The sequence below is a fragment of the Rhinatrema bivittatum genome, chromosome 8, assembly GCF_901001135.1.
Source record: "Rhinatrema bivittatum chromosome 8, aRhiBiv1.1, whole genome shotgun sequence".
Lineage (NCBI taxonomy): Eukaryota > Metazoa > Chordata > Amphibia > Gymnophiona > Rhinatrematidae > Rhinatrema > Rhinatrema bivittatum.
Genome location: NC_042622.1, coordinates 233161716 through 233178861, shown reverse-complemented (window position 1 = coordinate 233178861; position 17146 = coordinate 233161716). Strand labels below are relative to the sequence as shown.

Sequence of the window (17146 nt, the reverse complement as noted above, 5' to 3'; positions counted from 1 at the left end):
AGACACCATGAAGGTGGCTGTAAAATTTACAGCCAAGCATCTTCTTCAGGGACCAGGCTGGCTGCTTCCGTGCAGAGGAGGCCCAACAAGCCTACGCGAAGGAACAGAATAAAATCAGGGCCTGGACCTTAAAGCCCAAGGTGCACACACGCATTTATTTATTTTATTTGCAGCTTTTTTTATACCCACATTCGTTTAGTTAACATCACATCGGTTTCCATTTAACAGAACGGACAGCAACGGTGCTTTTACAATTGAACTATTGAGATGATTAGAATAATAAACAAGCTAGTTTAACATCTAAAGAACAGTTGAGATAGTTAGAATAATACAAGCTAGTTAAATCAAAAACAACAACTGGGGTAAAATGATCAAAACACACATTAAATAAATAAAGTGGGATAAAATACAAGTTGCAAAACAAGTTGAAAAGTGGGATACTTATATGATTAAACACATAATAAATACTGTGAGATGAAATACAAACTGAAAACATGAGCGGAAAATTTCGTATATGTAAAATAGGAAGGGGATTATGAAGACGACTGAGGGAACAACTGGTTAAATCTAAGGAACAACTGGGATAGTTATATAATAAAAAAACAAAACAAAACACATAATAAATATTGTGGGATAACATAAGTTGAAAAGATGAGCAAAAATAATTAGGAGGTAGATTATTAAGACATTTGCCAATAAGTGGAAAACTGAAGGGGGCAAACAGGGGGGAATACGCCTACTGCTATTATATGGGTGAAGGAGAGTTAGGTAAATGCTTGTAGGAAGAGACATGTTTTAAGGTTTTGTTTAAACATTTTTGGGCATGATTCCTGCCGGAGGTCAGGGGCATATTGTTCCGGCTTGTCGGCCCGGCTATGGACTGGGCGCGTTCTCTAGTTGTGTTGAGTAGAGTGGTCTTGTGAGAAGGCGTGTGTAACGTACCAGCAAGTTGTGTTCTGGGAGGTCTGAAGTGTTTGCGGAAGTGTAGAGCATTATTGAGCCAGTGCGTGTTTTCAGTATGTAGGGTTTTGTGTATTATAGACCATGTTTTGTATTTTATCCGTTGTGCAATGGGGAGCCAATGTAATTCTTTGAGGATGGGTGTGATGTGTTCCGGTCTGCGGGGGTTGGTAAGTGTGCGTGCAGCTGCGTTCTGTAGCATTGGTAATGGGAGGATGGTGGCTTTGGGGAGGCCAAGGAGGAGGGAGTTACAGTAGTCTACTTTTGTAAGGATAAGGGACCAACAAGCCTAAGCAAAGTAACAGAAAAAAATCAGGGTCTGGGCCTTAAAGCCCAAGGTGCACACACATGAAGCCAGTACTTACAACACTCCTGGGGCTAACTGCTTCGGGCCCTGCGACATGGCTGCTTCGCTCCAGAGGATCCCCCCCCCGGTGACAGGAAACAATTTCTTACATACCACAGGCGCTGTATAACGCCAACTTGTACGAGATTTCTTCAGTATACAGCTTTATGTTCTAGAAAGAAGTAAATGAATGTCAGTGCACTGCTGTTGGCCAATGTCTTCATTGTCTTGATGCACTGTAACCAATAATATGGATTAAATTGTTTTGTTTTGATGGTTTAGTTCTAAAATGCCGGGGGTGGGTGTTGTCCATATCCAAGCAGGACTTCACAACTGCTAAGAGCTTTCAGTGAGGCCATGGCATATCACGGATGTAATATGTGAATACTTAGTACCTTATGTAGCACATCCCAAAAAGATGTGAAGCCCAAACCTGTTGGTGGCACTTTCACAGGGCAACTAAGTGTCCCAGTTTTGGTGGAAGATTTTTGACCAGTCCTGGTTTTTTAATTTACACTCCATTGCATTGTGGGGTTTGTAATCCCTACGTTTATCATTTGAAAGGAGACATTTCTACTTACCTGATAATTTCCTTTTCTTGAATGAAGACAGGTTAGTTAATCCACGACTGGTGGGTTATGCACCTCTACTAGTAGACAGAGACGGAGCAAAGCTGACGTCATGGTATATATATATATATATATATATATATATATATATATATATATATATATACCTGCACTGACATCAGCCCGCCAGTATTCTCTGCAAAAGCCAACTGTGGACAACTAAACAATACACGATCATAACTATTAACAGACAACCATCAATGGGGGCATGTCGGTCCCCTTTCCACTACAATGCGGGGTGGGCCAGGGGTGCCCGCTTTCCCCACTGCTCTTTGTTCTGGCAATAGAGCCTTTGGCCGAGAAGCTTAGATGGGATAAAGACTTTTGGGGGCTTAGTTTGAGTGGACACCCCATAAAACTTGCAATGTTCGCGGATGACATTCTTTTATTTGTAGGTCATCCTAGGCAGAGTGTGCCGGTCATACTGTCGACATTTGCACAGTTCAAGGATATAGCAGGTCTACGAATCAATTTCTCCAAATCAGAGGTCCTTGCTTTGCATCCACACCTCCCTGCGTCCTGGATTGGACCCTTTCCATTTATGTGGGCCCCTGGGAAGTTGAAATACTACGGGGTTTGGGTGCCCAGGGAATTAGACATGCTTTACGAGCTCAATATAAAAGACACTCTGATCAATATTGAGCAGCAGTCTCTTCCCCTTATTTTCTCTGGGCACTGTGCATTGATAAAAATGATGATTGTCCCTTAACTGTTATATAAACTACATATGCTCCCTATTTGGCTTCAAGTTGCTGACCTCAAAAGATTACAAACGCGGTTGATTAAATTTTTGTGGGGTGGAAAACGGGCAAGGATTAAGTATCTGGGAATGCCAGATTTCAGAATCTATAATGTGGCCGGCCAACTACGTTTTATTGGGGAATGGATAATCGATACCTATAAATACCGTGAGGAAGGGCTGTTGAGGCGTAAGACCTTCCCCATGGGCTCCCTTATACCTTGTACAGGCACCGTACAGTACAAATGCTAGACACTCCCAAGAGTTTCCTTTCTCCATGCCGAAAGGCCTGGAGGTGGCTACGCAATCATTATCGGCTGCAAAGCCCTTTTTCACTTTTAACCCCGTTAGTGGGTAATTATGATTTTCAGCCTGGGATGAGTGCCAGTGGGGTATTCAAGACCTAGGCGCGACGTGGGCTATTGTATGTCTTTCATTATTTTGAGGAGGATGCGCCTCGAATGTTGGAATATGAGACTATGGTCAATAACTATCAGCTTTTTGCATATCTTCAAATGCGCCATTATTTGCAAACCTTCCACTGGCATCCTGAAGACTTCTTGCGAGAAGCGGTTTTTGCTAAGACCTTATTTGAAACTGCGTATTCACATAACTCTATAAAAGGCTGGAGTGGCCTGATTAAAACCACATTGCCGGCACCACACCTTGAATCTCTGGCCTCTTACTGAATGCAGTTGAGTGCAACGGACATACCTGCCTCATTTCTAACATCGTGTTTCACTTTCCTTCATAAACGACTGGCAGATAGTGGTCTACGGGATCTTTACTTCCGGATCCTACACCATGCAGTTTATGACGACTTGCGTAGTTTCCAGATGGGCCACCTTTCTTCTCCCCTCTGCATTAAGTGTTCCAAGGAAAACGGCACAATGACTCACCGGCTACCTTTTTGTCTGACCGTGGAGAACTTTTGGACTCAGGTGTTGGGTTGTATCGCTCAATGCATTAAGATACCACTCAGACTGTCCGTAACAATCCTATTGGTTGGGATACGAGTGCTGTCTGACAGATGCACTAAGGCACAGGACCAATTTGGAAGGATTGCTATCCTGCTACTGGGCAGCACAATACTTGCACTCTGGCTTGACCCCTTAGGCATGCCCACAGTTTTGGCTTGGCACCATCATATGATGGATATGATGCTGCTGGAGCAAATGGCTTATATCAGATCAACGACGCCAGTCACTAAGAAGTATGCTGAGTGTTGGAGTACTTATTACTCTCATTTATCACCTGACTTCCAAAGTAACTTGACTGTAGCAGGTTATCGCATGATGCTTTACCTACGCCCAAGCTTTGAGAGGGACTATATTGCACATTTGTATTAGTCTTTTATAGTATTCTTGAATGGGGTATGTGGGCCAGACTGTGGGTGTGAATGTAGGTATGGATGGGAATGCCTGTGAAATGAATGGTATATGACTGTTTGGTTGAGAGTATGGGGTGGAAATGGGTGATATGTGTGGGCTCTAGGGGTGGAAGAGGGTGTTCAAATGAAGATTTGCACAACATCTGTTGTTTTGGGTTGGTCGGTTGTTGGCCTCATTATGATATGGTTTTTTTTTTTTTTGGACCTTTGGAATTGCACATCTTCACAATAAAGATGATTTTGCAAAAAAAAACAAAACAGACAACCATTCAAGCAGTCAGTTAACAGGATATCTCTGAGCTCAAATAAGAAGTGTAATATCACTAATCTAGGGACTGGATCTGATACTTACCAGTAATCCCTGGAAACGCAGCTACTCAGGAGGACAATAGCACCACCATCCAGCAGCCAAGGGTGGGAAGGCGAACTAACCTGTTTTAATTAAAGAAAAGAAAATTATCAGGTAAGCAGTAATTTCTCCTTTCTTTGCATTCAGACAGGTTAATCCTCACCAGTGGGATGTACCAAAGATACTCCAGAACAGGGCGGGAGGCTGCCCATGGTCCAATCAACACTGCATGTGCGAAGGCTGCGTCCCCCTGGGCCTGCACATCCAAGCAGTAATGCCTAGAAAATGTGTGTCAGAAGGAGGCCCACGTCGCAGCTCGGCAAATCTCGACAGGAGATGACAGTCTAATCTCCACCCATGACACTGCCTGAGCCCGATGAACCCTAACCTGACTAACAATGGTTGTTCAGCATCTATATATGTGGCTGTGATAACCTCCTTAATTCAGCAGGATATCTTAGTCTGCGACACTGACTCACCCTGTTTATCCCCACTGTGGAGTAGAAACTGCCGGTCCGTCTTCCTGAGAGATTTAGAAACCTCCAAAAAACTCATGATATGCTGCTTGACATCCAAGGACCATAACAGATGACATTCATCCGCTTCTCTCTTCCTGTCCAGTGTTGGCAGGGAAACCGATTGATTCAAGTGAAAATCCAAGACCACCTTCGGCAAAAAATACGTAACAGTTTGCAACTGGACTACCCCCAGAATCATTCGCAGGAACTGTTCCCAACAAGACTAAATCTACAGTTTGATAACTCTACATGCAGAACTCCATCCTCAAAGTAACTAACCTCAAGGAGAGGTTATGCAGTGGTCAAAAGTTGGGACCCATCAGAAAATCCAGAACCAGATTGTTGGTGTTTGAGGTAGTTGTGGGTGGATCCTTGGGCCGGTGGCAGATGACCACACCCCCGGGGGAAGATCCTGAGAGGGACCACCGGTCAGGCTCAGAGTATGGAGACAGACACACACTAGTTCTTTTATTAAACAGTATATTGAACCACCAGAGGTGGCAGTAGTGAGCTGGAATGCCCGGCTGGGCTGTAGTCCCTCAGATACTGGGACAGCGATCCCTGGAGGCTGAGCTGCAGAGAAACTGAAATATAGTGAGTAGGCAGGGGATGCAGAGTTCAGGAACAGAACCTGATGGTAACACTCACACAGTAGTCACTAGAAGAAGTCCAGATGTTGGAATGAGTTAGGCCCTCGAGGAGCGAGTACCTGGTTCCAGGGAAAGCTCTGAGAGAGAGAAGGTAACTCACTGGTGTAGTAGGCAACGATGACTTCCAGGCAGAAGAGATATTCAGCAATCAGTCCGGGAACATGGGCCCTCGAGGAGCGAGTGCCAGTTCCTGACTGTGACCTGAAAAACAAAGAGAGAGCAAGGCCCCCGAGGAGCGGGTACCCCTGGTAAGTCCGAGGAGGCAGAGTAGCTTAGAACGAATCCTTGTCCTTGCTAACTCGATTAGTTAGTGATTTCTAAGACCTTATATATCCGGTACTGATGACATCATCGCAGTCGTCATCACAGACACAAAGACCCAGTAATGAAAAATAAGGATACAAAATTTTTTTTCCTCTGCATACCTGGGAACATTTGATATCCAGGTCTCCTGAGATTGTTTTGAATTAGCAGAAGGAGGGATGGTTTGCTTGGAACTTTCTCCTCTCTCTCAGTAACGTACCAGCGCTCTCTCTCACACTGGCTCCCAATTACACACAGGCTCTCAGTCACTCACATACTGACATGCTCTCTCACCTAAACCAGCTCTCAATCACACACAGACACACATGCTCTCTCTCTTACTTATACACACAGGCTCTTAATCATACATACACATGATCTTTCTCACACACAAAGGATCTCAATCATACACACATACTCTTTCACACAAACAGGTTTTCAATCACAAACTTACACATACAGGTTCCCAGTCATAAACTTATATTCATGCTCTCTCTCTCACAGGCAGGCTCTCAATCACAGACATACTTTCTTTCACATATACAGGCTCTCAATCATTCACATACATGCTATCTCAAACACACACAGGATCTCAAACACACATGCTTGCTCATTCACTCTCTCTCCCTCCCTCCCTGGAACTAGCGGCAGCAGCAGCCTCTTCCCAACCCTAACCTCCTTCATTTTCAGCCCTCGCGGAGAAAGGAGTCCCATTGGCCGCGGGGATTGAGGTTCTTCTTCATTTTTCTCCGAGCCGCTCATTCCTCAGGCCACACTTCTCTTATGTTCTTCGGGCCGACGCTGACCACACTAGCATGCTCTCTTCTTCCCGCGCACGCACCCCCTGCTCACCACTTCCTCTTCCGAGCCACGGGGGGAGGAAGAAGAGACCATGCCGATGCCACTGACTCCATCTGTTTTGCCACGTTCCGCCCGGGCTGACAGCATTTTAAGCCCGGGCGGAGGAGGACTGGGGAGCAGCTGGGTCAGCGGGGGACCAGGAAGTGTGGCGACACACCGGTTGAGAACCACTGCTCTGGAGAGATTCCTCTATTCTCCAGTACTCCTGCGCTGTCAACTCCTGACAGTGACGACCTCAACCCTGAAGGCTCAAATCTGTCGTGAGTACTAGCCAGTCCAGTGATCAAAGGGAAACGCCCTTCCTTAGATGATCCACTTGCAACCACCACTGCAGTGAGATGCCATATCGAGTAGTCCTGATACTGTGGACTCCAACATGCAAGCAGTGCGCGCTGAAGAGGACACATATGCCCTTGCCCTCAGAACCACCTCTAAAGTAGCTGCCATCAACCCAAACACCTGTAGGTAAGGACTGCACCGTCAGGCATATTGTTGCTGTCAATAGTCAGTTTCTGAATGTGGATCTCTGGCAGGGACCTCTGCCTTGCTTCGTGTCAAAATGAACACCAAGATTCTCCAGTGTCTGGAATGGCTGCAGATTGCTCTTGGCCAAGTTCACCAACCAACCTAGTTCCTGTAGCAAGGAGATCACCATGAGCAAGGCCTGAAGACTTTCTTTCATGCTCTTGGGCCGAATTAGTCAATTGTCTAAATAAGGGTGGACCAGAATGCCATCCTCTCTCAACACTGCCGCTTCCACCACCATGACCTTGGAGAAGGTTCTAGATGCAGTGGCCAAATCAAAGGGTAGTGCTCAAAACTGTTGATGCTCCAGCCGGATGGGGAAATGCAGAAACGCCCAGAGACATAAGAAACTCCCCCAACTGTACTGCTAGTTTCACTGAGTGTACGGTTTCCATGCGGAAATGAGTCCCTCGCAAATGACTGTGGACTCCCTTGAGATCCAGAATGGGGTGCAAGGAACCCTCTTTCTTGGGTATAACAAAATAAATGGAATATCAGCCCGTATTTTCTTGTGACATGGGCACTGGGATCACGGCTTGCAGGCTGAGAAGCCTTGACAACGTACACTCCTACTATGTCTCTTCAGCAGAGAAATGAGGGAGTCACCACAAAATCGTCCCAAGGAATGCTAAGAAACTCCAGAGCAAATCCATCTCTTATCACCTTCAGAACCCACTGGTCTGATGTGATCTCAACCCACCTCTGATAAAAAAAAAAGGCAGGCGACCCCCTATCTCCTATTCCTGGGGGTAGGTCAGCACACTCTCATTGAGGGGGTCAGGGGACATTGCAACTTGAGCTCACGCCCCATATGGGCTGCCTGAAACGAAAGGACTGAGACCTACTCAAAGGTCAAGCCCTCTGAAAAGCCGATCCTCTGTAGGGTCAAAAACATGTTTTCCAACTCACTCCCAAACAAGAGTGATCCTTTAAAAGGCAATTTCGTAAGATTAGACTTTGAAATTGTATCGGCCGACCAATTCCTCAGCCATAGCTGACTCCTGGCTTCTATCACCAAAGCAACCCCTCTGGCAGAAGTGTGGAGCAGGTCGCAGCCCACAAACATCAACAAGGCGGCAGCTGGTTCCATCACTTCCAGGGCACCACATTCAAGATCAATCAATTCTTGAATAGCATCCATAATGGGGAAGAAACATGAGGCTTTACAAGAAGAAACTAAAATGCGATTCTCCTTTGGCTCAGACACGGAATCGGCACCCAGCATCCCCAATGTCTGAGAGATCAGAGCGGGCAACTCATCAAACACAACATTGATCTATACAGCTCCAACTCCGGCGGAATTTCCCCATCCTCCAGGGATAAGGATCGTCATCATCCATGCAATCTGGGTCCCTATCACCGTGATCCGCAGCAGGTTTAGGCGTACTCTGTTGTTTACCCATGGCACCAAGCATGGAGGAACCCGCAGCCTGCGATCCTGAACTCTTAGGTTTGGCCGGGGCTGCCTACTGGGCCTGAAGAAAGGACCTCAGCCTTTGAAAGAATTCCAACCAAGAAAGGGCAGAAGGATCCATACCAAAACCAGGGGGCATCTGTCCTGCATCCACTGAGCTATCTTCCCTCACTGATGAACCAGTTAGGGGAGCTCCAAAACCAGACGAAACCTTTGGCAGTTCCCCCTCCAGTCCCATTCCTGCATCATGCTGGGAAGGACTGGGCTCAGCAATATTTGCCGGAGACAGCTCTCCCTGAGCCTCCAAGCAGCACTGACACAAGTCAGAGGGGACACCAGGCTGTAATGCCGAATATGGCAAGCAGAACAAAGGCCAAAGCGCTTAGGCTTCTTTGCTACTGGTGCTATGGATAAAACACCCACTAGCAGCACGCTCCCAAAAGCGTCTGACAATTGTGCGTCCAAAAGAAAATTATTCCTTACCTGCTAATTTTCGTTCCTGTAGGACCAAGGATCAGTCCAGACGGTGGGTTATGTCCCCCCGTCCAGCAGTTGGAGTCAGACAAGGCTTTGAAGGGTGCTGACATATAAGCCAGTGCACCCTCTGCAGGAGCTCAGTATAGAGCAGGGGTGGGCAATTAATTTTCCCATGGGGCCGCATGAGAAATTGGGATGGTTTTAGAGGGCCGGACTAATATAATTAACTCAGTTCTCAATAGTCCTACTTATGAAAAGACAGCAGTTTACCACCAATGCATGTCCTCTGAGAAAACACAACAAATAAGACCGATACAAATGCTTACATGCTAGCAAAATATCTCATCTCGGTAACAGACACAGAACCGACCTAACATACTCCCAGGATCTGTAGTAATGCACATAAACTAATCCACACACAGTTACACCTGTATTATGGAATACAAAACAGGAGCAACCCTATCTATGAAAAGGCAACACCACAAATATTAAATCAGGTCCTAAAAACCAATACACCTCTTATTAGGAAAACAGAATAGCAAGCAGCTATAGATCCCCACACAGAAATAATTGTAAAACTATACTAATAAGCAGAATAAATGTTTCAAAACAGCTATGAACAGAATAACATCCAACAATTAAAAACTCATAAAAACTATTAAACATTCTCCAAACACCAATAAAATATTTCAAAAAAGCAGACATCACACAATTAAAATGGCAGTCAAGAAAAATAAACTTAAAGCCATCTTTACTTACCCCCTCCAGCAGCTCTCCTACTCCCCTTCCCTGCAGGCCGTGGCACACACCAGAAGCAGCAGTAGAAGCTAAGCTCTATACTTATGGTCCTCTTCCTTGGTGCCCATGTCTCTCACACACACCATACCAGTCATGCCCCCATGACCAGTTTCTGTCTCTCACACACCAATCATCTCCCAAACAGTCTGGCACACACACCAGTCACCTTCCTGAACAGTTTCTCTCATGCCATACACACACACACACAGGCTTCCCACTCCCGTGTTCTTCTTACATATATGGGCTTCTCACTCTCATAATCACTTTCTCTGTCTCTCTCTCTCTCACACACACACACACACACTCACTCACCAGTCTCTCACTCCCATGCTTGTTCTCTCCACATGCACAGGCTTCTCATTCCCATAATCACTTTCTTTCTCTCTCTGACACACACACACACACACACACACTCACCAGTCTCTCACTCCCATGTTCTCTTTCAGATATACAGGCTTCTCCCTCCCATGATGTGTCTCACACACACCCAGGTTTCTCACTCCCATGCTCACTCTTCACATGCACAGGCTTCTCATTCCCATAATCACTTTATTTCTCTCTCTCTCTCACACACACACCAGTCACCTGATCTCACTCATGCATACACACACACACACACAGGCTTCCCACTCCCAAGTTCTCTTTCAGATATACAGGCTTCTCCCTCCCATGCTGTCTCACACACACCCAGGTTTCTCACTCTCATGCTCACTCTCTTCACATGCACAGGCTTCTCATTCCCATAATCACTTTCTCTCTGTTACACACACACCAGTCTCTCTCATTTCCATGCTCACTCTCCACGTGCACAGGCTTCTCATTCCCTGAATCACATTCTCTCACATTCACACACACCAGTCTTTTTCTCTCACACACACCGTCACCTTACCAAGCAGTCTCTCTCTCTCTCATGCATGCACACTCACCCAGGTTTCTCACTCCCACAACACCAGGCTTCTTACGCTCATGCTTTCCCACATACCCAGACTTCTCACTTCCATGCTTTTTCTCTCTCACACACACACACACACACATCAGACACCTCCCTGACTAATGTCTCACACTCTCACATACACATCAGTCATCTCCCTGAGCAATCACTTTCATTGTCTCTCACATATACACACACACATCAGCTCTCTGACCAGTCAATCACACACAGGCTGGCTGGCTGCTTCTCTCTCTCACTTCCTCTCCCCCCCCCCCCCCCCCCCCCCCCCCCCCCCCCCGGAGCACAAATGGGAGCTACAGCAGCCCCCGCAGGCCAAGAAAGAAGAATCCCATCGGCCGCGGGAGGCTCATGCTGCTGCTGACTCCTTTCTCGATTACCGGCTGCTTCAACTGCTCGGGGACCGACGCTGCAGCCGACGCGGCACGGCTCTTTCTCCTTCCCGCGCACCGCTCCATGTATCACTTCCTGTTCCGGGTCACGGGAGGGGGGGTGCAGGCGCGGGAAGAAGAAAAGGCCAGCCGCGGGTACCACAGAAAACACCGCTGCCGTTCCCACTGGGCTTGAACGTGCTGACAGCCCAGCGGCAACGGCAGCGGGAGAGACTGGGAGCGCGCACCGCGGACCAGCAAAAAACTCCCGCGGACTGGTGGTCGGGGACCCCTGAAAAAGACCATGAAATGCGGAACTGGTAGGTAGGGAGGAAAGAAACTCGAGTGAAGGCACGCTGCCCGATTGGCCGGTGCTGGGCAAGGTTTGCCCAGCACCGGCCAATCGGGCAGCGTGTCTTCGCTTGAGTCACTCCCTCCCCCCCCCACCGAACGCTGTAAAAAAAACAGTTCATCTCCGCTCCCTCGCTCCCCGATTGGCCGGCCAATCGGGGAGCGAGGGAGCGGAGAATGAGGCACGCTGCCTTCCCTTGCAGAGGGAAGGCAGCGTGCCTCATTCTCCGTCTGCTCTCAGCAGTGGGCGGGCCAGTCACAGACCGTAGGCGGGCCAGATTCAGCCCGCGGGCCGCCCCTTGCCCAGGTCTGGTATAGAGTATATCAAAGTCAGAATAAAGAACTAAAGAAGAATGGATCAAGTGTTCCCAACCATAACAGGTCATAAGCAAAGAATCAGGACAACTCATGTCATAACTGTAAATTGCAGAAGAACTGTGAAAACAGGCTCATAAAACGAGCGGAACAACATTTTTTAGAAAGAGCAGAGCAGTCCGAGCAGGAAAGAGACTCTAAACCCAGAGAACCAACGAGGTGGGCGTCTGGACTGATCCTTGGTACTACAGGAACGAAAATTAGCAGGTTAGGAATAATTTTCTTTTCCCTGTACGTACCAGGATCAGTCCAGATGGTGGGATGTACCAAAGCTTCCCTACATCGGGTGGGCCCCTGAAAGCCCTGCTCAGAGGACCTAGTCGCCAAAGTGTCCGGAGACGGACGATGCCAGGTGTAGGCGATAATGTCTCGCGAAGGTGTGCAGCGATTTCCAAGTCGCCGCTCGACACATCTCCTGAGAGGAAACGGACCGAACCTCTGCCCAGGAAGCTGCTTGTGAGCAAGAGAATGGGCTATGATGCCCAGCGGAGGGGTCTGCCCCGCCCCTATGTAGATTGATGTAATGGCGTCCTTTAGCCATCTCGCAATTGTCGTCTTCAAGGCCTTGGACCCTTTTCTTGGCCCCGACCAGAGGACAAACAAATGGTCCGAGACCCTGAAGTCGTTTGTAACCTCCAAGTAGCAAAGTAGTGTACGTTTGACGTCTAGGACACGGAGAGACCTCGGGTCGTCGGATGTGAAGGATGGAAGCTCAACCGTCTGATTCAGGTGAAAAGCAGAGACTACCTTGGGTAAGAAGGAGGGAACCGTTCGTAGAGAGACACCGGAATCCGTGAAGCGGAGGTAGGGTTCCCTACATGATAGCGCTTGAAGTTCCGAGATGCGACAAGCGGAGCAGATGGCCACCAGAAAAACTGTCTTGAGAGTGAGATCCTTGATGCTGGCGTTGCGCTGAGGCTCAAAGGGAGGACCTGCCAGCATCCGAAGAACCAAGTTAAGGCTCCAAGAGGGGCACAGGTCCCTCACCGGGGGTCGCAAATGCTTCACTCCCTTGAGGAACCGGGCGATATCCGCCTGTACCAAGAGCGAAGGATGATCTGCGTACTGGATGAGTGAACCTAGAGCGGCCACTTGAACTCGCAGAGAATTGTAGGCGAGACCTTTGTCTAGTCCGTCTTGGAGGAACTGCAGAATCTGAGGGACTGAGGCCCTCATGGGACGAGTACCATGTGCGGTGCACCACACCTCAAAAACCTTCCAGACCCTCACATAAGCCACTGAAGTGGAAGTCTTTCGGGCCTTTAGTAGAGTCGCGACTACTGTCTCAGGGTATCCTCTGCGTCTGAGGCGGCGCCGTTCAAAAGCCAGATCACAAGACAAAAGCATCTGCCTGATCGAAAAATACCGGTCCCTGATGGAGCAGCCGATGAAGATGTCCCAACCGAAGCAGACCGTCGACTGCTAGCTGTAGCAGATCCGCAAACCAGGGACGACGTGGCCATTCGGGAGCCATCAGAAGAATGGGCCCCTGGTGGCGCTCTATTCTCCGGATGACCTTGCCCACTAGAGGCCAGGGAGGAAAGACAAAGTAGGAGGTGGCGTGGCCAAGGCAGTACTAGAGCATCTATCCTTTCCGCGCTGCGCTCCCGTCTGCGGCTGAAGAATCGGGATGCCTTGGTGTTGCGAGACGTCGCCATCAGATCCAAGTGAGGTGACCCCCAACGATGAATGAGAAGTTGCATTGCTTCGTTGGAAAGAGACCACTCTCCTGGGTCTAGCTGCTGACGACTCAGGTAGTCTGCCTGAATGTTGTCTACGCCCGCAATGTGTGAAGCTGCCAGTTGTGCTAGGTGATTCTCTGCCCATGCCATCAGGCGTGCTGTCTCGCGCAATACATGTCGGCTCCTTGTGCCTCCCTGGCGATTGATATACGCTACGGTGGTCACGTTGTCCGATAGAATCCTTACTGTCCGATTCCGCACCAGGGGAAGGAAGTGTATGAGAGCCAAGCGCACTGCTCTGGTTTCCAGGCGATTGATCGGCCAAGACGCTTGTGCCTTCGTCCACTGCCCCTGCGCCGAGCTCCATTCGCATACTGCCCCCCCATCCGGAGAGGCTGGCATCGGTGGTGACTACCAACCAATTTGGTACCTAGAGGGAAACACCTTGGGGCAGATTCTCGGATCCAACCACCAATGCAGGTGTCCTGGCGAACTGTGGGAGAGGGAGCACGATCTGATAGTCCTGCGAGACTGGCTTCCAGCGTGAAAGCAGAGCCGCCTGAAGAGGCCAGAGGTGCGCAAAGGCCCAGGGGACGAAATCGATAGTGGAGGCCATGGAGCCCAGGAGATGGAGATAGTCCCAGGACAGGGGAAGCGACAGGTTCCCCTACTCCTATCTGCTGGAGTCAGAAAGATACTGAGCTCCTGCAGAGGGTACACTGGCTTATATGTCAGCACCCTTTGAAGCCTTGTCTGACTCCATCTGCTGGACGGGGGACATAACCCACCGTCTGGACTGATCCTGGTATGTACAGGGAACTGCATGTCCACACAAGCGATCCTGGCCAGGGCGCCCAAAAATATGCTCTGTTCAATAAGCACACACTATGGATGCCCAAAATTTAGGGGTCCAATATGCAGTCCAGGTAGGTGCCCACCTGAGCACCCACTTGGTCGCCTACCCGGGCACACAAGCGCAAACAGACGCCAGACACTGTTTCGCAGCAGGCTTGTGCATAGAAAAGCATGCAAACATCGCCATGGCCTACCACACAGCGTCTGAGCAAAGCCTGAAAGCGGGGCCTAGTCAAAATGCTGCTCAACCCACCAAGCTGCCACGACTCCCCAAGCTCCCCCTGAGGCGGGAAGGGACGTTGGATCGGCGCACTGAAGCTCGGAGACAAGAAGAGGAATGGAATCCCTAAAATTATCACCCTCCTTTTATTTATAAATATATACACACACATACTCTTTACCTGAGCTCAGCCCGTCCCAGCAGAGTATAGAGTCGGTCTCCGGCTATGGAGGGGAGAGGGCAAAGGCCTTCACCGCTGCCACTTGGCTTCTGCACTCACTAGCTTCTCAACTGTTTTCCCTCTCTACAGCTAAGTCTAAGCCAGAAACCAGCTACTGGACCAAGGCACTCTACCGAGGGAGGGATCCACAAACATTACCTCAGGAAAACTCGAGTGAGGGAGGGACAATAAGGAATCACCTCAGGAGGAGCGGGGCAAATTAAAATTCCTTCTTCTTTTCTCCTTCTAAAAATTTTTTTAAGCAAGCCCCACTAGAAAGATGCACGTTCTACCATCTGCTGGAGACAAGAGAATACTTGGTGGGATGGTTTGTCAGTGCTTGCTCCATCGCCATCTGCTGGTAGAGGTGCATAACCCATTGGTCATGGATTAACCTGTCTGCATGCTAAGAAATTGGCACCATGCTATAGGGAGTCATAAAACCAGGAGGATCCCATCTATTCTGCCTGGAATTGGATCACTTAGCAGGTTTATTTTTACCTGTACAAGTGCTTCTATGTGTTAATTCAATGTGATGCTGCCCACTATGGCCAAGAGAACAAAGTTACATTGTACCACACTTTTTTTTTTCTCAAAACACAGGCATATCATCAGACCTGTCTGTAGAAGAACAATTATGGACTAACTCCAATCCACAAGAACAATCCTGACTTTTCAAGTCAATAAGTTTGTAGGCCTGGAACTGTGAAGTAACAAAACAAGATGAGAGGTCCCTGAAGACACAGGGACAGAAGCCTCACAAGCAGGACCGACTGCCAAGTGTGTTATAACAGCCAGCCTCAGAATTCAAATCTGAGATGGGAAAAATACTGGTATTTAAATCATGAGAAAACCAATTCTGAATAGAGAAGATAATAAAAATATACAAATAATCAGTGTCTATTTTCCTACTTATATATATATATATATATATATATATATATATATATATATGTAAAATTAGCAGACTTAACTTTAGACCAATTAAAAATAATGGGATGAAAGCTATGTATTAAGCAGATACGGTCTTTGAAGTATCCCACTAAGATTAATGTTGTACAATCAGAGGTGGAGTCAAAAAACAAAAGTACTTTGGGCCTCCTTCAGGCCGAGGAGAGTTCCTTCTTGGCCTTTGCGCGGAGATTCAGAAACTGTAGAATATGGGAATTTAACGTTACCCAATAGGAGACATATATAGATATATATATATCTGTTGCAACAAAATTAGCAAAATCCATATTCTGGAGGACTAAAGACAATCTGGTTTGCATTACCGATAGGAGATTTTGTATCTACTTATTTTTTCTCTAAAATCTATTTTATAAATATATATATATATATTCGCACACACACATTCACACAGGAAAGATGAAACAGAAGACGACCAAAAGTGGAAATACGATTATTATTAATAAATCAAATAATCCATAAAATAATATAAAATAATTTTAGAAAATAAGCTTTTATTTTTAAATAGTAACAGCCTCGGATGAAAAAAAAAAAGCCCTCCAAATCACCATCTCTCAACCTCATCATATATAAAAGGGAAAAGATGGATGCGAATGAAAAAAACATTTTTTAAATTCTATAAGTTTTTAAACCATGAAAACAAATAGTAAACCGTATCTTAAATTTGGTAATGGCTCTTTATTTATTTATGGGAAAGAGGACAAAACAAGCCAAAACCTCAAACAGCTGCCTTCAGCCCGCCCGCCTCTCATCAGATTGTTTGCATTTGATAATTGACCGCATCTGATCTGAAGGGAATTGCTCGTACATTTATTCACTGTTATCAAGATTTTTACCTTTAAAATAAACTTTCCTTGTTCTCTGCCTCTCGCAGGTCCCTTAGCCGCGTAGTGACGTCCCTCCCCTCCACCTCCAGCACCGAGAACCCCACCCCCTCCGGGCCCCTATTGGTGCAGAGTACACATAATTCACTAATGGACGCTAGAAGAATGCATTAATTATGCTAATAAGGTAGCCGGGGATTGGGTGGAGTCGGGGCTGGAGTACGCTCGCAGGCGTGAAGATGACGTCAAAGTTGACGCCAGGAGGGTGGGACGAATTGAATAATATAGATCGAGAGCGTGACCGCGGGGAGGGATCACTGGTTGGCTAAATAGCCTGTCAATCTCGAGCCGGACGTACGCCACGCCGGTTG

The 17146-nt window shown here is 47.5% G+C and overlaps 1 protein-coding gene across 2 annotated transcripts in view; it reads right to left on the bottom strand.

Moving 5' to 3' along the window:
- HMG20B (high mobility group 20B) overlaps positions 1 to 16872 on the bottom strand; it is a 47140-nt gene extending 30268 nt beyond the window's left edge. Inside the window, exons 1-2 of one of the 2 annotated variants that reach the window (XM_029614074.1) lie at positions 16788 to 16872; positions 1326 to 1478 (exon numbers count right to left, since the gene is read on the bottom strand). In XM_029614074.1, the coding sequence (XP_029469934.1) occupies positions 1326 to 1363 (38 nt within the window). In that variant the 5' untranslated portion in view covers positions 1364 to 1478; positions 16788 to 16872. Of the gene's footprint in view, positions 1 to 1325; positions 1479 to 4416; positions 4460 to 16787 lie in introns of those variants that run through there. The other variant, XM_029614075.1, reaches the window with a different exon arrangement.
- Positions 16873 to 17146: the final 274 nt, after the last annotated feature.